Raw genomic sequence first — 26185 nt, forward strand, 5'->3', positions numbered from 1 at the left:
AATGGTGGGAAGAAATTTGAGGGTTCACAGAGGTAAAAGAGATCACTTCCAGTTGAAGTCTGATACTATGCCGTGCATTGTCACCAAAATTTTTTGAAGGTTTCGAGAACGTAAGACGACTTGATAGCAATACCATTACGACAATGCGACAGTTCTATGAAGACAATACAATGCCGACGATACGATATTGCAACAAGTTAGTACGATGGCGATAATGCAATGGTGGTGAAAAAGATATTGGTATCGTGATGTCGACATCACAATATCGATTTATTGCATTGTCGCCCTTGTACTATCGCACTGATATAACCACGATTGTCCTTATGATATTCCGTGTATCACATATTGAAAAATAACTTGTGACATTTGTGATTCGCCTGTTAAAAATTCTCAATTTGCTTGTGACGTTTGTGATTGCATTTTTTACCCGATTTTGGTCAATCACATTCGTCACAAAAGTCATTTGTGACGAATGTGATCACATTCGTCACAAATTCATAAAAACTTGTGACGAATGTGATTTGTGACACATGTGGCCTAACAGAGGCATAATATGGGTACGATTCTGATTGGGCATTTTAAACTGACGATCAAGATAGTACCGGTGTAGATATATACAGGGTCTGAAATCACTCTTTACTTGTCATAAGGCGATCATATTGTAGGTAAAATGTAGAAATATTCGTACTTTATAAACTTATTTTGAGTATTCACTTGTTTAATGATAGAAAATTTGAAATGTTTTACCTGACTAGATTTCATAAAGAACATGTCAGCACCGAGATAGAAATGTCTCTCGGCTGAGGTAAATTGCCTGTGTGCTGCCCAAAAGAATCCAACACTATCTAGAGCTGTTGTACCAAGGTGATCAGAGTATGAGTTCATACCAAGAACATTATTTAAATTTCCGGATTCAATCTGCCATTTATACACTGTACCTTCTGAAACATTCAACATATTTTAAATAAATTTATGAATAATTGTTGAACATCTTGATTAATACAAACTTTCGTAATTCTGATCGTCTGATCTTAGATTTCTGAGAATCCATGATTAACAAGAAGTATCTTTAAAAAGATACTCGGCCGAAGTCAAACTTGTTAATTTGCATAGGATAAGCTACTACTAACCATGCTAACCGCTTTATTCGTAATCAATAGTTTTATACCCGCAATGTTTTCCCCATTAATTGTCATCTTAGAATTAAACAGTACTACTTACATTATTTGATTTTAATCAAAATGGAATCTGATTTGAATAGGAATTTATAATAAAACAAAGATTTAGTAGATACTGTACACAAATTCTACGCAGAATTTTGCAACTGTAAATTAGTCGAAAGTTCGTTTCAATCGTCTTATGCCCGGTTCGAGAAGAGAATACATATAAACATCGTCGGATACCCACGGCCGAACCATTAACATTTATCAGCATGTTACGAGTATGTGACATGTTTATCAATCGTGGGTATCCGACGATGACATGTATAATGACTAGAACAGCTTAGAAGAGAAACCCAATCAAACGCTAAAGTATCAAAAGAGCGATCAGTCATATTTATTTTCATATATTTATTGAAAAACATCTAGAAAATATCATTATTGTGTTTTTATATTTATTCTTATTTATATCCTTTCCCAACACTTCTTGCCATCGCGCAATCGAACAGAACTCTACCTATAACGGAAGCTCTTCTGGGCCCGTCTTAAGATTTTCTTATCCTTACGCGATATTTTCCTTAACTAAAGATAAGATATTTCTTATCCTTAAGTAGTACCTAAAAAGCTACTTAAGTAATTTCTTAGCTAAAATTTTTCTTAAGGTCGAGAATTTTCTTATTTCGTTTGAGAAATTTCTTAAGTACGTTGCTAGGCTATTCTGATTTTTCCATTGCTTAAAATAGTAGCGGAAATGAGAATTGTGCATGGCGGAGGCAGCAGACGTAAAGAAACGCCGAAACGCCAATTTTTCTGCTATTTGGCTTCCTTAATGTTAATAAATGGAAATTGTATATTTAACGAAAAACTTAAGATAAGATGTTTATTAAAAAATATCACTTAAGATTTTTCTTAGAAAAAACGCTGATTTTAAGATTTTCTTATTTATAAGGTCATATTTAAGGATTAAGATGTATACTCAACATCACTAATTCCGCGTCATCACTTATCTCACGGTAATGGCATATTTTCATGTGACCATTGTTATAATTGGTCAGAATTGACATATTTTATTCAAACACCTTAACAACAAAGTTTTTGTGCAAAATAATCTAAATCTATAAATTTTGACGTAAAACTGAACAACATTTTACAAACTTCTGCAAAAAACAACAAAAGTCCATTAAATTTGTGCATATGTCTGAAACAATCATCATTTTCTAAATGTTCTTGTTTGTTGAAAAAATGAATTTTGAGTTACAATGTAAAGATACTTTTAATATTTAAAATTATACAAAATAACTTAAAGAAATTTTAACTGAAACATGAAAAAACTGAAATAAGTCACCATTACCGCGAGGTAAATGATGACATACTGTTTTCAAAATGGCCGACACACGGTTTACATCTGACAAATTAAAACTAATTTTGATTGAATATATTGTTGTTTCCTTGTGTCATATAGCAGAAAAATGACTAAATGATACAGTTTATAACAGTTTTTGTTGTGTAAGTTTATTGTTTGTGTTCTTTACTGTTTTAAAGTGTTAAGTACCGTGAACTAAGAGGAGCATAGTATATATTGAATACGGACCCTTAAGTATCAATCGAACAGGCTATAAGTGTTAAAATGACCAATGAAAGTTCTGCCTTTATTCATTTCTTTACTGTTAATTTTAGCGGTAGTCAATGTGAAATCAGACGGCCTTCGGCCGAAAAAAGAAACTTGTTAACGGGAGGTAGAGTGATAATGTCAGAAACAGACTGGTCATTTTGGATAGATTTGTTAATTGTTTATTGTCCATATTTCAAAAGTCATTGTAATGCTCCGAAGGAAGTGATTATATATTGTACTTAAGTTACAATCAACTAATTATAATAAATATAAATTATTTCATCATTATGTCTACTAGGGAGTGAGGTTGTAAAAATACCCTCCTATATTTCCCAAAACTTCTCAAAATAGTAACAAAAATGTTGTAATGGAAGCATAAGAAAGAACAAGGTTCAATATGATGCATACTTACCAGCATAGAGCTCTATATTTGACGTTTGGAAGATTAGAATTCCACTGACTGAGTTAATAGTCGGTATGGACGGATAGTCTTTGAAGATTGTCGTAAAATTTATGGGACCATTACATGCCCCTAACGTTAAATCATTTACTTCGTCATACACATAGACTCCCTCAGGTGTGAGTACAAGAAAATCCTGATTTGACCCTCCCTGGCACATATCTCTGGCTCCATAAACCATATCTATCACCTGTAATTAGCGAAGCTTTAAGAAATCTTAATAATAAAGGACAACGCGTATTTCTTTGCATATGAAACAAACAACATGTACATGTTTAATCTACTGATTTTTGCGAGCTTAGTCACTAAGTTGGTTATCGGACAAAGTTTTTCGACCTAAATTTAAGTCGAGAACCAGTAAATAAGATATATCATATAGCCGCAAGATGGCTTTTCACAAAAAATATCCCGTAATTTATTTTCAATTTGAATAAAAACATCAACTTGGTCAATACGATTTGAGTAGAGTATGTCGGTATACCCGGGGCTCTTAAAGGCAAAATAAGTAAAATTTATGAAACAATTGTACCAAGAAATCATGTTAATATGAAACAAAAAAAACTAGTTATATCAATAACTAACGTACTTGATCAAATGTGATAAAATGGTTTTCAACTTATAGCGTTGTTGCACCGTATACGTTAGATAAATGCATTCACTGTCGAAAAAAGTTATACTGTCACAAAGTATATAGCTCAGGCCTAGTAGCAAAATTTAAATCGTCATAGTCAGTCGAATTTGTCGTCATCGTTTTATGATTTAGTCGTAGTTGTCGAGGTCAGTGTCGTCGTATAAACGGTAGAAGTCGTAGATGTTGTCGTATCTATGGAAGCTTGAATTGACCCCCCGAGATGCCGTGTTCGAGATAATACGCATGTGTGCATGTCGACTTATTTTAACGCGATACGATGTGTTGTGCCGTCGCTTAACGAAATAAATAAAGCGTCTTGCCATTGAAACTTTCTACGTCTTGCTTACATCAGTTCAGACATCATCACATTTTTTGTCTACATTTTCCATAAGACGATCTAATTTATATCGATATATTTTTTTTGCCGATAAAATGTTAATATTTTCTCAACATCAATCCATGCAACTTAACATACCTTATGTTGATATAACTGCAAAGGTGAATGAATTTCTATGTGTCTATTCGAACATGACTGTGTTAATTTTCAATATCACTTACTGATCAATATGCATTCTCTTCTTGTCACTGACCTATGGCTGTTTTACAAATACTGGTAAGAACATATTTTATACTATCTAAAGCTTGCACACGTTTGTTCTTTTAATTGTTTACCAATCGATTAGTGAATCTTTCAATTTAATTCTATGAAAAGTAAATTAACGAAGTCGAAAATTCTGATGGGTAATAAAAAATCTGAATTGTTGTGTTTCCCTTTATTATGCATAGGAAAATTTATTTTTAGATATTTATACTCTTTTTCACAATTCATATAATTTCAGGTATACATTTGGTTATTTTTATTCTTAAATCAAGATGTGGGAGCAGTATTTCCTGGATTTAAAGTAAACAAATTAAGATATGCTCTCGTGACCTATTACTTCCGGCTAGGATATACCTGGAAAGAGATATGTGGATTCATTTGCTGTGCACACTACATTATGATAACTTTTCGACAGATCCGTCGGATCGTTCAACGCTTAAGATTAAGAAGATACGGTTTGTACTCTCCTTTACCGAGGGCTATAAACGAAGTAAGGCAACTTTGCCTATGCGGTTTCTCAAATTCGGGCTACCGTACAATCTGGAGAGTATTACAGTCAGCAGGTAAAGTTGCTGCAACTCAAGACACAGTGAGACAAATAGTCAAGGCGATGGACCCAGCTGGTGTCAACTTACGGTTGAGAGCAGCATACACAAATAACGATCCAAAGATTATTGCAAGATATTACATTGAATACATTAAAACAATAAATCAACTGCAGATGGTTGTTCGTGCGGATTACGGCACAGAAAATTCGGTCGTTCGAGATCTTCAAATGACGATTGTTCGTCTGGAAGAAAAAGCTTCTTATATGGGATCAACTTCAAACCAGCGTATTGAAAAATTTTGGGGTGTATTGAAAGACAATTTAACAACATTTTGTAAAAACTTTTTTTTTAAGATCTTTGCGATACTGGCTACTTGCATGATGGTGACCCCGTCCATATTGAATGTGTCAGGTTTTGCTTTCTTTCTTTAATCCAGCAAGATCTTAATAACGTAGATGAAATGTGGAATCACCACCGAATACGAAAACAAGTTGAGATTGAAAGCCCAACAGGCGTTTCCCCCGATATGATGTACTGTAAGCCACAAGTATTCAATGGTGTGAACAGTGCATGTCCACTTCTGTGTGAACTCAATGATATAGATGTCCTTTCTCAAAGGTACTCTTCAATGACACAAAGGGTAAGCTGTAGGGGTATGTTTGTACAGCTGGAGGGGTATGTTTGTACAGCTCCTAGCAGAAGTAACTGCATGGTCGGGACAGAGATCAACTTCAACATCCAAGCACACTTGAAATCGCTACGGTTCTGTTTAAAGAACTACGGAATACCTTGAAAATTTGTAAAATAATGTTGTTTAATAATGTAATTATTGAAACGCTTTTAAACAAAAGCCATTTTTATGTTTTTAAGTTACATAATGCAATAACAGTTGCGGAATTAAAACATTCATACTTCTACTAATCAATCTTTATTTATTTATTTTTATTGTGAAAGTAACTATACTTTTGAAATAAAATTTGCGATTTGCGTGTTATATGTATTGTTTTGTTCCATTTCTATCATATAGATAAACTGGTATAAATCTTTGTAGAACCAACTTGTAATTAATTCATTCAAATGGTCGTGAATTTCCTAATATCTGCTGCCACAAAAGACAAAACGGTTTCCCTGAATTGAGAGTTCAATATTCAATTCATGAAGTTGAAATTGTGAATTAGTGAATCTTAAACCATGAAGTTCAAGTGAATGTTAAATCGTGAAATTATGAAGTTGAAATCGTAAAATCGTGAATTTCGTATGTTGAAAACATGAATTCACAATCTTAAAACTTTGAATTCACGAAGATGTCATTGGGAATTCACGAAGTTGAACAGTCCCCACCGGCCTTTCCGTACAGTACCAATCTCATTCATAATATTCTTTAAGTTGTAACTGAGATTCATTTAAGGATAATAATTAATTAATAAGTATGGTTCTAAACAAAAAAACCGAGTCTTAGTAGAGGAACCAGATTCACATTTTATTACATATTAATTAAGATAAGCAAGTGTGTATTAATTCAGGGTAGCTGATAAGAATCGCCACGGGCAGAAATGCTATTTTTATAGTGTTGATGATTAACTTAAAAAAAATACAAGACCACGGCTTTAACAGAAACCTTATTATTTCTAATTTAACACAAACGCTTCTTGATTTGTTTGGTTTTTTTTTGGGGGGGGGGGGGGGGCTATGGACATGGCAAAGCTAAAACGTTCCAGTGTTCTGTGGTATTTTTCATAAAATTCTGCATATCATGTCTCCATGAACATTGCTAATGTTTCTGTCAACCGCAAAAGAATGGCCCACGCATGTGCAAGGAGTGTGCCCGTTTCATAATAATACGATAGGATTACGAATCGTGAATTATAGATGTTTTGTTTTTGTCTTGTAAATGACAAAAGATGACTTACTACCAAGACTATCAGGTAGAATGAGGTATTGAGATATCAATATATTAAACGTATTAACTCAGCCATAATTTGAAAGAAGCATGGCTCCAGATACTTTTTTTGTCATGAAAATTTTAAAAATGTATTTAAAAAGTAAACATTGTGAAGCGAACAAGTATTTTAATTTGCACATTGCAAACTGAGCTTACAATCACAAGGGTGTAAAATACACAAAAATACCCCTTACTCCATTGCTAACGCAGTAGAAATAAGTGAAAAGTGCACATGACACAACGTCTCATTATTTTGAACATTTGTGCAAAGTATTAACAAAATCCCTTGATTTATGAACAAGTGATAGACCGGACACAAAATATACCCTATGTAAATCTTTGACCTGTATGTGTGACCTTGACCTTGGAGGAAGTAGTGCTCGTGTTGTGTAAGACACATCATCTTATTATTGTGACTATTTTTGCCAAGTGTTTTCAAAATCCATTGATCTTTTTAGAAGATATATACCCGACATAAAGTATGCCCTCTAACACACTATGTTATTTTTTTCCTCTAAGTGTGACCTTGAACTTGGAGGAAGGGATGCAGGTGTTGCGCGTGTCACATTGTCTTATTAATGTGACTATTTGTGGCAAGTATTTTCAAAATGCTTTGATCTATGAAAAAGTTATGGACTGGACACAAAATATACCGCTATAACAGACTATGTTTTTATATTTGACCTCCAAGTCGGACCTTGACCATGGAGGTAGGTGACCAGTTTTTTCGCATTACGTATCGCCTTATTATTGTGAACAATTGTGGCAAGTATTTACAAAATCCCTTCAAAGATCAGAAAGTTATGGCCGGACACGACATATACCCTCAAATAGACAAGGTTTGGCCTTGAATGAGCAAGTGCAACCTTGACCCTTGTGGTAGGGGTCTGGTTGTCGCGCATGACACATCGTCTTATTATAACAAACATTTGTCCAAAGTTATTTCAAATTCCTTTGATAAATGACAAAGTTATGGACAGGACTTGAAAGTATGACGGACAGACAGACGGACGGACGGAACCTATTTCTATATCCCCATTTTTTACTCGAAAAGGCGGGGGACAATAAACCAAATGATGTCAGGCAACTAACTTCTATGCATTTTTTCATCAATTCTTTTTTTTTTTATCAGCATGTTAAAATGGAAATATATATTAATTTTTCTTGCATTGTAGTATAATAATGCACGCTTTATGTAATTTATCCCTCAGGCCAATCGGTCTTCGTGATTATATTCCTGCACATTTGAACTCGAACCCTACTTTTTTCTAAAAATAAATAATGGTACAATTTATATACATCAGAGTGAAACTGTAATGGTATTGTAAATCTCTTTTTAAAATTCAAATCTTAATTAAGGATATTATATAGTAATAATAGAGGATAAATGTACATTTTTGCATTATCATCTGCAGAATGGGGTATTTGAATTAAAACTATTAAGAACATGAATACGTTCGAGGGCTTTTGTAAATTTTTATGCACTTCAAAAGAGTTCATCAACGCTATTCTGGCATTAAAGTATACGTCTAAATAGGTAATTTCGGGTTTCAATATCCATATCCCCATGGTGCTATGTTTGCATATAGTGTCAGTTTTAAGTCATTTGACAGCTATGATTTGAAAATGAAACTATATACGGGTAGCTATCGCAACTTCTCGGATCTGTACGTCCGTCAAACTTCGTTTTCATCTCCTATAATGTTTATACCTGCGCGCGCTGTTTTTATTCAAGAATACATACAAAATATATCAATAACATTCTTCCTACCAATAATAATTATATTTTTGCAGCTAAAGTTACTACACACATTCTGAAGTACACACATTCTGAAGAGAGATAAAATCGTAAAACTCTAAAATCTGATTTCTTGTTGCGCAGTCAAAGTAGTTCCGAATGTTGATATAAAAAAACTCAAAATAAATGTCATTCTTTTCAGGTATATAAAGATGATTGTATTTTGTGTACCCGCAAGGAATTTGTTAAGGTAAACTAAGTCCAAATAAGACTTTATTCTCATCAGTCTTTAACATCTTGTATAAATTCATCACACCATGACGTCAAATCATCAATTTTGAAATATAATTCGGTTAAATTTCTCTTTTTTTTTTGGTACATTTTTAACATGATGTATGTTCACATCGACTTTCTTTTCCTAAAGAAACAAAATTTACGTATGACGGCATATATTTTGACTGTTATTCCAACCGCATTCAAATATAGTCTTGCTACAGAGAAAATTTTATTTTAAACATTTCACTTGTGGTTTATCAGAATATAATCATCTGATATAACAGTTAAACACTGGAAAGTATGAAATAAGGATCAATTTTATTGTTCTTAAACTTTATTCTACCCCATTAATTCTTCAATTGTATCACTATTGAATTTAAAATTTCTGAAAGTTATGTTAATAAAGAAATGTCAGACAGAACTCAAACAAAGGAATGACATTTTCCTTGCAAGTAAAACTTATTTTGGTTATAAGTACTCAATTTTTATATAGACGTACATTGATTTCTGCTAAAACATGTGCATGCCTGATGAATTAAGCTTTATAAGAACATAATAGAACAGAGTTTATTTCTTCTAAGCTTATAAGCATAGGAACGTCGTTATAACAAACATGTTGCAATGTCTTTTTAAATAATTAACAATGGAGAAGAACCCATATAAACAACCCATATAAACAATTAAGAAATCAATACAAAACAGAGTGACGGTTAATTTAATTTAAACAATGCTATTCCTTTATCAGTCACCCTCAGCTTTATCAGACACCTCATTAATACATATTGAAATAAAATTTAAACAATGGGTTATTTTTACCTCCTACTAGTTTGAAAATATTAAACTGATAAACTTTTGATTTAAAAGACATTTAAACATTAAAGTCTCTCGTACATTCAACAAAAAAATCAGGACTATTACTTATCGATATAACCATTAGCATATTATTCGGCGAGACGTACAGACATACGGTCGAAAGGCTATTCCATTTGAAGTTTCAGAAAGAAAAAAACTAACAAGTGTCTTATATCACTTAAATCAAACATGGTCCTTCTTTGTTCTCTCAGCTATGCCTGGTATGTTTTCCGGTCAATGACCGGTCTAAAATCAGTTCCTGTATAATTTACAGAGAAGAACTGAATATAAGAAAAAGTTCCCATTGGTCATTTTAAATATACAAAGAAATCTGGGAATCTCATTGACCATTTTTACATAAATAATGATATATCGAAGCTAAAATTTAAAGGATAGTTCTTGCCATCGAGGTGTCAAGGGGTCTAGATGTCATAGACTCTAAAATAATAGGTAAAGAATATCTATATTATGGCATGTTAAGCTTTACAATATTCAATAAATTAAATTTTTGTTCTATATCCAATACACGTATTTATATTGTATAACTCACATTTGATTTGAATTTGTGACTTGAGCAATATTGATGTTTTAATTTTTTTTTCTTTAAAATATTGTATCATTTATTTAGTTATACTGTACAGTACTTTTGAACGTGTCAATGTGCATGAAAAAAGTGCTTAAGAAGTTTGGCATACAATAATAATAATAATAATAATAATGATAATAGTAATAATAATAATATTATTATTATTATTATTTTATATTCTATACCACACTATTTATTCAATCCTGCTAAATATTTGTTAATCATAAAAAATATTTGTGTGCGATAATTTTCTATATGTATGTGGTATATTTGAAAATTTATATTGTATAATTAAAAATATTTATTGTATAGATCTACTGAAAATTATTTATTCGATAACTTGAATCATGGGATAGAGCATACAAATACCGCCTATAAATTAAGCACGAACTGATGGTAAGGCGTTATCATCATCATTAAACTAGACTATAGTGTAGGGGAAATGAACAGCGTCCCTGTAAATGTCACTTGTAAATAGAGCAAATGCTTTATCCTCCTTATAAATGTATATGTATGTCTAATAAATGGAAATAAATTTTAAAATCTTCAGGACATACAATAGTAAATTAATGGTCTTCATATGCCTAATAATTTAACCACGATATGAACCTATGTGAGGATATCATGTAAGATGCATTTACATAAAAATACAGGGAACATAAATCGGAATATATCCAACAAGAAACATTAACAAATGAAAATGTTATGCCGTTAATGCAATTTGCATGTAAAGTGACCCGGCGGACGGTATAACTTTGAAATTTGACGTTAACGACGTCGCAAGCGCATTGTCTTTAACGGAGCAGCTCTTTCCTCATTTACGAAGTAGGCCAATACCATTTTTACATGTCTGATCCACTGCCTATATATAAATACTCTGTAAAAGTCGATATCATTGGCCAGCCCGCATAGCTCAATCGGTTAGAGCGCGAGACTTGTAATCTCGACATTGTGGGTTCGATTCCCGGGCTGGCAAACTTAAATTACTAATCAGTCTTTCGGATGAGACTTTAAATCGAGGTCCCGTGTATGGGTGCTTAAACACTTGGCACGCTTAAGAACCAGGGAAGCTTGGAATTGGCGGCATCTTTCTTAATCGGTAATTTTCACTGTATGACTAATACTCTCTGGAGGACTCGCCCCATAGGATGTATAATACAACGAAAAACCCACACGGTCCATTGGCGTCGCGCCGAAGGCGCCGACACCCCCTTATAGAAGATTCAATTTTGTGAAATGGCAATGAACTTCCTCGGTCTGCTTTACGATCGGCCATCATACCCAAACATCCGATTTGGTATGAAGAGTTGATAATCAAAAAATGAAAATTCGCGATATGTAAAGGAATAGTGAAACTGTTGATAATTTCCGCAATGTAAACTATTCAAGATGAAATTATGCTTATCCGTCAATTAATGCCGCTCTTCGGTAGGTTATAATCAGTTTGTAGTTACACAATGGGGTATTATGTGCGTTATTGCTTTACCTATAAATAGAATGATGACCTGAACATTGTGAAAGTCCGAAAATCTATTTATAGAAGTAGTTTTTAGTTTACCGAAAACGGTCATTGGTGTCGCAACGGAACTGGATAATTTTGCAGAAAATGAAATGGAAACATATTAGAACAAATTAATTGCCAATCTTTAAGTAGGCAATTTTTACGAATTGTTTATCAATAGTATTATCAAATTCTTCGTCTGCAATTTTAACATGGTTTATTGATAGCATGTAAACACGACTGATGGGTCAGACTAGGTCATTAAAATAGTAGATTGACCTCCAAAATAAATCAATTAACAGACTTTGCTCATTTTTGACTATTATGTTGCATTTTCCAAAGAAAATACCACATGAACATTGAAATTATGTCAAATGACCAATATTAATGATAATATCCAGACAATACCCCTTTTATAGTATAAATAAACTTATACCATATAGGGGGTATAGTTTGGATATTATAGACCTGTATATTTTGGATAATATCTTTAACATTGATAGAATTAAAGTTCCTGTTGGAAAAAAACATTTAATATTCAAATCTCTATCATGCCTACAAAACTCATGATGAACAATGTCTTTCGACCGCCCATTAATAAAGGATATACAATACTTGTTAAAACCAATAACCATTGAAAAGTTTATAAGAATATCTGGTCATCAGATGTGTACTAGTTCATCTTCACTTGCTTGCTGCATTTCTTGCTTGGACGCCCTTTGATGCTTTGCATCAATTCTTGTCTTGTACTGTATTGTAATAGACTGTATGATTTTATATGAGCTCTTGTAATATCGCAAACTTCCTTCTGCTACCGCAATAAACCATTATATGTCTTATATTTATATAATTTTGCTGCATCAAAATGTATCATACATACGAGAAAATAAAAAGAATCATACAACTAAGAACAAAATTGTCATTATTTAAAGAATAAATATAACGCATAACCAATTTTAAGCGGGACTGTTAAATTTTTTAAAACAAATCACAATAAAACCATAAGGTAGAATAATAGAATGATTTACACAATTGTAAACCATGAACAAAATAATCACACTGGCAATAGCTTTCGCAGACACGGTGGGTCCATCGAAGCGGCGGTGGAGATTTCGTCGCAGAAGCGGTGGATAAAATATGGCCGTTTGCTGCTGTCGGTAAGCTTATGACGAAATTTTGCTTTATTCTTTAATGTTTAACTGGAAACACCTAGTGAGGACTGGAGCACACATATGTACTTTTCCAAATTATTACACGCACACGGGGCATTTAATTGCCATTTGTGCAATCACGTCTGTACAGTTTGACGACGGGACGCCACTTTTGCCTAATTTTGCTTAAAACATGTACACATGTGTGCAAAATTACCCCTAAATACAAGAACATTACATGGCATGTATGATTAATTGCACAAAACAACCATATTTTTGAACTTTTGAAAATTGTTATTTTCCTTTTTATAAAATAATTGACAAAAAGTGATTACAACGCAAGCGGCGGCGAGTTGATTGCAACGCAGTGCGTTTGTCCGGATACAATTATTGTCCATAATGAGGGTTTACTTGACATAACTCGTTTTTAAATAGAGTACAACACTTCTCTTACTTTGATATCAGAGAAACATGTTTCTTTACTTAAAAATAATATGATTATTTATGCAAATAGATGTTCTACTTGCACTTCCATTTTCCATCCATTGTAATTCCTTTGGTAGAATAGTTTTCGTTCAACCATTGAATTAAGTAAACAACAAACATATAAAAGAAATTCCCGTAAAGATTAACAGAAAATGCTTCTTAAATACGAAACACAATCTCATTTTTGAATGTCACCGTGTTATAGTACCATACTGAGAACACCAATTCAGTACATGGTTGCTTAGGGTTAAATAAATAAAACAATGAAATTCATGAATTCAGAAAATGATATCGGTGACCTCTAAGATTTTTGGCTTGAAATGTTTATCATATTCTAAAATCATGACAAGTTTCAAGAATACATTTAGAACATCTTTAATTTTTCCTATATGTCTTTATAATATTGCACGTTTGTTAATATTAGTTATAAAGATTTTTGACAAGTTTAATGACCGGGTTTTTTTTTTTTGTTTTTTTTTTTTTTTTTGTTGTTTTTTGTGTTTTTTTACAGGTTTGGCCATTTGTTGCCGAACCGCTTAGCTAATGTTTTGTTGCAATCGTTTATATACGGCCATATAAACCCGTAAAAGTTTCATAACAAATATATAATACAGCAAGCGTCTTTTTTATTGAAAGAAATTGATTTCTTCATAAATTGACAGCATCCTAACTAAGATACATTGCACTGTCGTCAATTTATAAATCAAGGAAATAAAAAAAATTTAATAAGTAAGATTTTAATGTTTTATATGCGTGTCTTTATACAGCATTGCATCTTGACATCAAAGGTAGTACACCCCTAATGGGCACTATAAGGAACTGTAAAGTTGACAACATAGGACAGTTATATGCCTTAAATGTCACCTGTATGCAAAATTTAAACAAAATTTACTGTGTAGTTTATGAGTTATGGAGATTTTTCTGAACTAAATCTTTGCCATTAGAAGGACTTTTTTCAGAAATGAGGAAACTCTAAATAATCTATAATATTATCAATATGAAAAATGTTTTCCTACTGCTCATTGTTAAAAAACAAATAATGACAATATGGTAACAAATTAAACAAGCAAAATGATTGTTTTTACATGAAATGTTTTTAATATGTATAAAAATGTAATCCTACCCCACCCACTTTTAACACTTATTTGACCATTTCCCAATGTAAAAATCCTTTTTTAAAATATCCCTAAAATTTTCCACAATGAGGGGCTGTTTTCAAAGTTTGCCTTAATTTCCTTAAATGTACATTGGTTGGTCTTGCAAAATATAAAATACTTTTACCGTGTAGTTTTTATTTTATTAAACTTTGAAAATATCTGGTATCATATTTGCTATTATATTTGGCATTATTAAGTAAATAAATACCTACAATAATAATATAATTAAAATAAAACATTTTGATCTTACATTAAGGATCTGAGAGATTAATAAAAATGTTAAAAAGAAAAAAAGGAAGAAAAAAAAAGTTGCCCCTTCTGGGGGTTGAGATCACGCCCATCAGTATCAATACACTTGACAGTGATTGTAGCCTATTTGAATACTCTTCAAAGTGGAGATATTGCATTAGGGGATATGCAAGACGTCAAATATCGACCGGAGAAGTATAACGACATAAATATGTCAACATGCCTGAAAGGATGTCGACAAGACGCCTTACTTTTTAGCCTTCTCATAAAAACTAATGTGCAGTTGAGATAAGATATATCAACATGCCAGAAAAACTTGTTGACATGCCTTTAACAGTATAATATATGGACAAAGTGTTTGTCGACATGCACTGAAACATATGTGGTCAAGAAGCCTAGATTTTGTACAACAATCCATGATAAAAGACGTCATGTCGCGTTTATATATGTCGACATGCCGACACACGAGTTAAATACGAACATGGCATCTAGGGGGTCAATTCAAGCTTCCATACGTATCCGTATTCGTAACAGTTGTAGAGGTGGTAATCGTTATCGAAGCTGTAAACTTACTTAGTAATTTAAAGTCGAAGTCATACACGTTATCGTATACGTACTAGTCATTAAGTCGTAGCAGTGTACTAACAAAAGTTAACACAACTTGTAGTACTAGTAGTTGACCTGTGAGAAGTAGCTGTCCTAGTATCGCAGAAGTTGAAAATACCCGTGGTTGAGATCATTGTCGCCGGAGATAAGGACTAGTAGTCGTAAAAGTCACTTGGTCGTAATTGTCTTAGTAGTCTTTATATGCATAAACAAGCCATAAACGGTGTATTCGGTGTAAGCTGTACACAATGTTATAGTCACGCTTGAGTAATTTACATAGAAAGCTGTATACGGTGCAACATAGCAAATACTTGTTTCGAAACTTACTGTCGCCGTGCTTTGCGCGATCGTTGATGTTGGTAGAACTGTTGTAGTGGGTGGAGGTGGCGCTAAAGTTGTAGTTTGCGCAACTGTAGTAGTTAAAGATTCGGTGGAAGTTTCCGCAACTGTTGTAGTTGAAGCTTCTGTTGTAGTAGGAACTACTGTTGTAGTTGGAGCTACTGCTGTAGTCGGGGTTTCTGTTGTAGTTGGAGCTTCTGTTGCAGTCGTAGCTTCTGTTGTAGTCGTAGCTACTGTTGTAGTTGGAGCTTCTGTTGTAGTCGGTGCTACTGTTGTAATCGGTGCTACTGTTGTAGTCGGTTCTACGGTTGTAATCGGTGCTACTGTTGTAGTCGGTTCTACGGTTGTAGTCAGAGCTTCTGTTGTAGTCGTAGCTTCTGTTGTAGTCGGGGCTTCTGTTGTAGTTGTAGCTTCTGTTGTAGTCGGGGCTTCTGTTGTAGTTGGAGCTTCTGTTGTAGTCGGTGCTACTGTTGTAATCGGTGCTACTGTTGTAGTCGGTTCTACGGTTGTAGTCAGAGCTTCTGTTGTAGTCAGAGCTTCTGTTGTAGTCGGAGCTTCTGTTGTAGCTGATAGAAAGACAGACAAGCTCTCTCTTTGCACATAGCACAGCTCACTATCTACAAGGTCAGCAACAGTTGTAACTTCAGTACTTTGTTGGTGACATATCTGTTTTGCTAACGGAAGTTTTAAACAGTCGATCGAGAAAGACATGCACTGTAAATTCTCAGTGCAAAGTGAGGCACACTCAGTCTGCAACAAAACCAAAACAATTTCAGAATACTAGTAAACAAATATACTAATAAATAAAACAGACAAGACATATGCTTATTTGAATGTGGCATAGAGGTGGAAAATAAAATACTGGAATTGAAATTTGGTTTATTGAGCCTTTAACATTTTCTCTGAAAGAGCGAGGTTTGAATAAAATTGTTTAAAGTGTTGCAGGGATGAGTATAAAATAAATTTATTTGTCTAAAACGCTCTCTTCTATCACTGAAAATTATTTTTCAGTGAACACTAAAAATTATTTTTTCGGTGATCATAAGTACGGCAAATTTGATATCCTTTATATACATGTTATTTTGCATTCTTAGTAGAGTTACAATTACGCAATATAATTATGCATCTAGTCATACTGCAAATACAGCATTGCCTGCTGTTAGCCATTTAAAACATGTGTAATTACCAGCTCTGTGGGCGAAATATTTTTTTTTTTACCAAAAACTTATTTTAAAGAAAAATTATTACCAGAGTGGAAACTTCTGTCGATCCTATAACTGCGGGAACTGTAGGCGATTTATTTTGGTAGATGAGGTATTTTGACGTCACTATTTTACCCTTCACTCCTGCTATAATTGTAATTAAGAAAACAAAAGCAATCAAGTCACATTTCACCGAAATATAATTAACGAATATTTCCCTCAGCATTTTAAGCTATGCACACTTTCAATGTATGAAACTGCTAAATTCAAAAACGCGCTCACTTCAAACGTAAGCAAACGCAAAAAAAAAAGACGCAGCAAGGCGGGAGCGTCTAATTATTGATTGATTGCATGTGACGATTTCCGGTGTACTTAAATGAACTCGTAAATAAGCTGACTTTAATTCCTTTGAAAGAAAATTGGAAAAAACTTTTAAATACCGAATCGAAAAAAAAGAACCACGACACATTAATGGGAAGTGTTCTTGTGTTGTTTTTTTCTTGAATTGTCAATAATCCAGGCATAAACAATAAACATTATCTTGTGAAACGTACTCGTAAATATTATTCGTCTTTGTTCAAACAAATGCAAAACATCACATTATATAAGAAATCAATTAATAAACAACATTTATGTTCAAGCTACGGTTCTGTAAAACATAGCCCTTAAATGTTTTCATTTACTCCAAGAAAGCGATGGTTCAAATATCGGAAAAGTCTTAATGGTACACCCTGGCGAAGCGGATGGAAATAAATTATATGCTTACAACGTTAATTGCAATTTCTCGTGCGATAACATCAATAATATAACAAAAAATGTAAAAGCTTCAATTACTTTCAGAAATCATAGATGTCAATATTCATATTTTTTGTAATTATTTCCAATAATCCTTTTTTCATAGTTTGTCCTGTATCATTTATTAGGCCTGGTGACGCAATTTCAGATTACGCCCTTTCTACATTTACATGTATTACAATTGGTGTTATATACATGTACTTGCCGATAGAGCTACATTTTTCGCAACTCACGTCGTGATATCGTGATATATTTATGTCGACCTTTATCGTTATCGATTTGAGACAAGCGAAAATGTGACATCGCGATATCACGCAGCACGACAACGCGCCGTTTGGCGTGCTTGGTAACCGACAGTGCGGCAACGCGACATTTGACGCTTTGTCGTGTTGTCGCTTGCGACAACACGACGCACAAAAGTGTTCTATTCAGTCACCATATATAGCGACAAAATATGCTGGCTGATTTGGAACGCTTTTGTGCGTCGTGCTTGCGCTAGCAACAACAGGACAAAGCGCCAAACGGCGCGTTGTCGGACTTTCGTCTTGTCGTCCTGTCGCTAACGATGTACGCCAAACGGCGCGTAGTCGTGCGGCGTGTTGTCGCGATGTCACGTTGTCGCTCGGTTCAAATCGAAGGATTGGCTTATAAGCCAAGCGAAAGGGCGACATCGCGCCGCATGACAACGCGCCGTTTGGCGTGCTTCGCTAGAGACAGGACGACAAGACGACAGCGCGACAACGCGCCGTTTGGCGATTTGTCGTAAACGACAAAACGAAAAGGCGATAACGATATATGTTGCGTTGTCGCTATCGACAACGCAACGCGCAATGTACCAAATCAGTCACCATAACAAAATGACATTGTCGTTTGTTTCTCACCCATTTACTATTCCGCGAAACGAGTATTTTTACTTGAAATAAGGTTAAAAGCAAGAGGCAATGTCACATTATTGAAATCAAATAAATATATAACAATGGGAATTGAACCATAGTACGAAATTAATTACAAAAGAACGAAAAGAAAGTTGTATGCACAACTGTTAATATTTACATTGTATTTTAAATATTAAACTTCATATTAAATTTTGATAAATATTGTATGAAGTAACAAAACGTCACAGTAAACCAGGCTTATTATCGTCTATAAGGACAAACATTATGCAATCATGTATGCTTGTAATACTGGTATATGTCATTAGTAATTTATAATATTTGTTAACAAAGGAGTGTATAATTCTACTATTCTAGGGCTTATTTATCTAACATTGTTCAAAACAAACAGCTAAAGCGTTTCACTATAGAACTATAGAAATATTTATACATGTATTTAACATTATTTTCATCATTTTTCCGGAACATGTCCACTAATTATAGTGTAAATTAAAAAACATCATAGAAAAGAGCACGCAACCATATGTATGTATGTAACCTGATACTATAAGAAAATGAGTAAGCCCTAAAAGCGCTGTTGTTGCCAAGCAAAGTGCCTGCCTTTCAAGCCGTCACTCTATGTGCTTTAACGCTTTCCTCGTAGTCCCTGCCTATTTTGTAGGGCCACTCCCCTCGGCTACTTTAGTCGGGACATCAGCAGCTGGTCCGAAGTTCTGGTTTTTGTTTATTTTCGCCATCCTGAGTTTTTCAAATCTTCAGCCAATCTCACGTGCCTTCTCCACGACGTGCACGTGCCGATATGAAGAGAGAAGTGAGGACGAAACCACTCTGTGAGCATGCATTTGTATTCAACTCACGAGCTTCAGGCGCATGCGTAAAATATTACTCCGTTAGGAGAAAAAACATGAAGAAATAACTTTAAACGTTGATCATGTTATACTATATGAACAGCTGTTTTATCTTCTATAAGAATATGGGCATTAGTAAACCGTAAGAGTTTCAACATATGTTTCCTTTTTATTTCTTTATAAAAATTATACATTTCCCCCAAGATGTAATTTGGTGTTTACAATTGCAAGGATTAACAAAAGAGAATAGAAAAAGGTGTATCATAGATTACAAGGAAAAACAAAATTCATAATACTAATGTTCAAAGATTTTAATTTCCGTTTTGTTGTCGAACATTCAAGTCAATACGTTGTTCAAAACGTACATCAGACAGTACCATTACTTTTGAGTTCGATATAATTCGTTGAATACTGACCAGTTTCGCTTTAAAATCCATTCGATATTTTGCATTCTGGTACATTTTGGTTCGGAAATAGCAATACATATATTATTTGTTGGCAAACATCTGAGATATGGCAAACATATAGTAAAAATGTAATTTTTAAATTGTGTATTTAATTAAATTACGTTATTCATTTGCCTTCTTTGTTTATATAAAATAGAAATTTATATAAGTTTTGCATTCACATATCGTGTTGTATGCCTTTACTTTATATCATGCCAATACACTGGAGAAGTTAATTGTCTCGGCACTATTACTCATGTATCTCACATCGATCTTGAAGATGAAGAAAACTAGAGCTATGGAATCTCTATTATGTACATATATAGTCTATGAACAAATTTTGATCTGATTCCAGGACTAAATAAACATCAACCTGGTAAAACCGTAAATAGTGCCATAACTTTTCAAGTTTACTTTTAAAACTGTTAACAGATTCACTTATGACAATATCTCCTGGCAGATTATTCCAATCGACTATATGTGCCGTGATAAGGACAAGGACTGTTTACATCTTACTTTCAGTATTTGGAAAATAGTCCTCTTGTAATATGTACCAATATCCACCTTTTCATAATTATGTATTATCTTAAACAATTGTATCACATCAAAACTTCTGCGTCTATAGTATAGTGTTGGCAGATTCAAACTTAAGCGATCCTCATTAAGATTCAAACCTGGTACAATTGTTCAACATATTCGTTGGACATTTTCCAGCATCTTTTTTGTGGATGGATTCAAAACGGACGAGCCGTTTCCCAAAACTTATCTTATGTACATTGTTTTGTCCATGAATCATTCATATCTATGTTCATGTTTATGGAAAGGAAATATATATTATTTTTGCATTAAATTGATCATATAATATTGCATGACTCTAGTTAAGATGGTTTTTCATTTATCATGGGAATACAACTCCTCCGTTCATAAGTTTTAGGCAGGCATCTGAGTAGATCGGCTTGCACTGAGTAATTTAAGGTAATTGGAAAGCTTGATAATTGGAATAATTTTGTGTCCATATTGAAACAACACAAAAAGAACAAACTTAAAGCAAGTAATATCAGCAAAGTAAATGTTGCTGTTAAAAATTTCTGGAAATGGTTCATTCTTTGAGATATTTTTTTTTAATTTTTACTTTTATCACTTAATATCGAAAGGGCTCTTCTTAAATGACCAGATCAGACCAGTTCATTAATCTTGGGGGGAAATTCATGCAAGACTTCACTTAACCGTCACTTAAAATCTTTGATAAGCTTAATAGTAGCTTAAATCGTACTAATAGCAGAAAGTTAAACTTCTATAGTTGCTCAAAAGTAAACTATTTTCTAAAGCATTTGTGTGGAAAAAAGTAATTATACAAGAACGCTTAGTTTTGCTAAATGAAATTTATTTAATAAAATATAGCATACATAAGATGATGTATAATCTACAAGAAATATGAGTATTTATGTTGAACCAATAAAACAAGATGTTGCCATGAAACAAAACCTCTAATCCCATAATAAAGAAAATACTTTTTTCCTGGGTCATTTAAAGGTCAATGTGATTTATATAAGAAATTCAAGCTATTTTACGTAGTTATTAAAGGCTTAAATGACTTAAAAATCAAGCAGGAATTACAAAATTAAAGTACCCCTAATCTAACGACACAGGTACATAATAAACTACATGTATGTCCAGGTACATCGAAGTTAACTTAGGTATTCAAAACTTAAAGATTATCTGTCAATTTTCAGTTTAAATGACCCTTAAATATTCCTGATGTGTTCGGGAATAGGTAAGTTACAGCTAAGTAATTCAACAGCAGAAGACACTTTGTTTCTGCTACAAAAGCTTGAACTTTTGTTTTCTTGAACAAAAAAAGGTAATATCTGCCTCATACATCACAATACATATTTAACATATATAATAACTTCATGATAAATAATCACTAAAATTCTAAAACAAATTAGGGTTCATGTCGTGCCATAATAATATCAAGTGGAGTTTTCACTAAATGTACACCTCACAACACAAAACATCATAGGTTTGAGCTTTGCTGAGTGTCATGACCATACATTCTAACATCAGAACTTGTTAGTCTATGCAACACAATAAAGTTTGTAAGAAACTGTTTGTAATTACATTTTCACAATCATCTTAACACAGTTGAATTTATTTAATCACATCATAAGTAAATAATTTAACCATTTACTTGCTGAATTTCTAGTATGATTTTAATTTGGAACAGTTCATTCAAATATTAATGGATTTCATTATCAAAATACAAAAATAAAATCAGCCACCAGTATAGAGCCTGGTCAGACAAGTTAGATTTACAGGCTGGCCTGGCTCTACACTGGTGACAACTGGGATAGTGTAAAAAGCGGAGTCCCTGTGCTGGTGACAACAGTTAATCACTTTAGGTTACAGCAGGTTATGTATTAATCAATATAAGAGCAGATTTGTAAAAAAATCATTTCAGATCAAAAATACAAGTATCAACCTTCCATTTACAACAATTTTTAATGTAAACATAATTTTTTGAATAAAATAAATGTACAAATATATTCATAAATAAAGTCAATAATTGCAGGTGGCAGCTTACATTGATCAGGTGTTTGAAAAGTACATAAAACAAGATACCAGGTACATATGACTGCATATAAACAAAGCATGGCTCCTTGTTAAAGGTGTTAGTTGATGAAATATTTTAATTCTTATACAACAACACTATCACAGACAAATACATTCATTATAACATACAAATTACACATTCACATTATTTCTATCTATATTAAAAAAAAAATTCTGTAAAATATATATTATGCATTGACTGACGGAAGGAAATATTAATGATTGTTTTTTTCATTTTATCTCAAGTTTTCAAGAGAATCTTTTTTTTTAAGATATCATTTACTTCAAAAGTGTTGACAAGCAATAAGTTACAGAGTATATTTTCATTTTATTTATCATAGACAGTTATTTCCAGTTTTACAGCATCAGCTGTACAATATTGCTGAATCAACAAAATCACTAACATGGAATAAGAACTAAATTTTCACATAAATCATTTCTTTACAAGCTAAGAAATTGCAACATTTTTGGTTCTGAACTAAATATGAACAAGTTTAAAATTTTTTTTTTCAAATTCAAACATCTCTTTCAAGCACTCAGTGGCAAAATCTATATAAACATTTACATAATTTATTTATAATACAAAAATAGACATGATCATGGCTTTATTGGCAGCTTCAAATACATACATACATGATTAGTTATCAAAAAGATCATTTAAAATAACAATATACCAGAGTTTGGAAAATGACAAAACAATTATATGAAGGAAATAAAAAAAAAAATAACAAAATTATTTTTTTGTAAGTTTTGAAAAACTTCAAAAATAATTTCAACACAGTATTAATCAGCTTTTTGATTGGACTGAATGTAACTAACAATTTTACAAGACATGATTTATTATACTGTAACACACTATCCAAAATGACATGTGTATATATTATTAAATTTTTTTTTTCGTACTTTCTATGCAAATTAACCATAAGCATGCACTGCAGACACAAAATTAAGCGATACATGTATTTGGCTTTCAAGAGTGAACTTTGACCATGCACACCTTACCTTGTTAAGGTGGACATTTGCTTTAAAGTTTGAAGAAAATCCTTCAAGAGGTGCAGGATTCTTAGAAAAAAAGGTCACTATATAGAAGACTGATTGACCAACACAACATAATTCCAGTATAGCTCCCTCAACAAAAATAGGTAAAAAACTTTTTATTTGTAAAGCTTAAATTTGTTTGTCATGATTTATGTAAAGTTATATATATTTCAAGGGTCATATGAACTTTGTCATATTTTTGATATAAACAAAATAATTTATCATTTCAAAATAAATTCTAGACTTCATACATCATATATGTTATTAGATTTAAGTAACTTATTAAGGTATTACCACCCTAATGGGCACTATAAGGAACTAAAAAATTGACATCATAGGTCAGATATATACCTTAAAGTACACCTGTATGCAAAATTTAAACAAAGTTTACCGTACGGAAATCAAGTTATGGCCACTTTTCTGAACTCAAGCTAGGATGTTATGAGGGCCCTTTTTTAGAAATGAGGAACCTTTAAATTATCTGCAATAACATTCTAATGAAAAATGTTTTCCCATTAATTTTAGGTAAGAAACAAATAGTACCATTCAGCTAACAATCCACATAAGCAAAATTATGGTTTCTACTTAAAATTTATGAAATCTGTATAAAAATGTTACCCTACCCCACCCATTTTTACCACATGTCTGACCATTTTCCTACTAGGGAGCCTTATTTAAAAAATCCTTAAAATTTACCCAAATGAGTGCCTGTTTTCAAAGTTTCCCTAAATTTTTAAAGAAGTATATTGGTTGATCTTGTAAAATATGAAATACTTTTACCGTCTAGTTTTGATTTTATTACACTTTGAAAATATCAGGTGCCATATTTATTACTAGATTTAGCATAATTTAGCCAATAAATACCTATATAAATTAAAAAATCAAAACAAGGAACATCGCAATGCGATGCAACCAGGTTTTCAGCAAAATATTTCACAGAAGCTTTGTCATGAAGGGGCATTTGTTTTTAATTGAACTTTTAGGAGGAATTATGGATTTTTTAATATTCCTCAAACAAAAATGATTGAGAAATTTTATGTTGTCTATTCGCCTTTTTTTCCCAAATGTTTTAGAAAGGTAAACAGTACTTTATTTTTGCTTAATTTTTGCATTTTTGCGTCTCTTGTCATTTTCTTTTGTCAACAATATTGGCGTGTGGTGTTTTGTGCGATATCAAGAAAAGTATGTTCACAATTTTAAAAAAATACTTGAATGATGTCTTGGAAGAAACATGGGAATTTAGTGAGCGCCAGGGCACTTGATGACAAAGCTTCTGTGAAAGTTTGGTCAAAATCCATTGAGAAATGTAGGAGAAGTTGCGCACTGTAGAAATTGTTCACTATATATTCTGTATAAGGAAAAATATACAAAGGGCCATAATTCGGTCAAATATTATCCAATCACAAAACCCCGACAATATGTACCAGGCACTTGATAACAAAGCTTCTAAGAAAGTTTGGTCAAAATCCGTTGAGAAATGTAGGAGGAGTTGAGCACAGAAGAAATTGTTCTCTATATATTCTGTATAAGGAAAAAATATACAAAGGGCCATAATGCGGTCAAATATTATCCAATCACAAAACCCCGACAATATGTGCCAGGCACTTGATAACAAAGCTTCTAAGAAAGTTTGGTCAAAATCCGTTGAGAAATGTAGGAGGAGTTGCGCACAGAAGAAATTGTTCACTATATATTCTATATAAGGAAAAAAAACAAAGGGCCATAATTAGGTCAAATATATACCAATTGCAAAACCCTGGCAATATGTGTCAGGGCACTTGATGACAAAGCTTCTGAGAAAGTTTGGTCAAAATCCGTTGAGAAATGTAGGAGGAGTTGCGCACAGAAGAAATTGTTCACTATATATTTTATATAAGGAAAAAAAAACAAAGGGCCATAATTAGGTCAAATATTATCTAATCGCAAAACCCCGAGAATATGCGCCAGGGCACTTGATGACAAAGCTTCTGTGAAAGTTTGGTCAAAATCCGTTGAGAAATGTAGGAGGAGTTGCGCACAGAAGAAATTGTTTACGCCCGCCCGCCCATCCGCCCGCCCGCCCGCCGACATACCTCAATCTAATAACCAGTTTTTTCCTTCGGAAAACCTGGTTAATTAAACACATTTTTCTTTCCAAATGGGACATGAGAGATACATAAATAATGTTAAAAGAAAAAAAGAACGAAAAAAAAAGTTGACCCTTCTGGGGATTGAACCCACGGCCCTCATTTTCAATGTAGTTAACAGTACTTCTAGCCTATTTGAATACTCTTTAAAGCGGAGGTAATGCATTAGGATGGTAATACCTTAAATCATTTCATTATGTTAAAACAGATAAAGTATACAATAAATCTATAATTCTAATTGCTATTCAGATCTTAGTGACTAGAGGTGGGAAAACATTGTGATAGAAAAAAGACATAATGACATATACATAGGAACCTTAAATTCTGAC

The 26185-nt window shown here is 32.9% G+C and overlaps 1 protein-coding gene across 1 annotated transcript; it reads right to left on the reverse strand.

Annotated features, from left to right (window-relative positions):
• Positions 1-752: 752 nt before the first annotated feature.
• Positions 753-17378, reverse strand: LOC132753949 (mucin-2-like; the record flags this gene model as incomplete). Its single annotated transcript, XM_060744521.1, is given in 4 exon segments — positions 753-941; positions 3185-3422; positions 15884-16645; positions 17144-17378. Coding segments are annotated over 4 exon segments (1369 nt in total), but the record flags the coding sequence as incomplete, so codon positions are not given.
• Positions 17379-26185: the final 8807 nt, after the last annotated feature.

The sequence above is a fragment of the Ruditapes philippinarum genome, unplaced genomic scaffold (genome assembly GCF_026571515.1).
Source record: "Ruditapes philippinarum isolate M1 unplaced genomic scaffold, ASM2657151v2 ctg1909_1_1_1_1, whole genome shotgun sequence".
Classification (NCBI taxonomy): domain Eukaryota; kingdom Metazoa; phylum Mollusca; class Bivalvia; order Venerida; family Veneridae; genus Ruditapes; species Ruditapes philippinarum.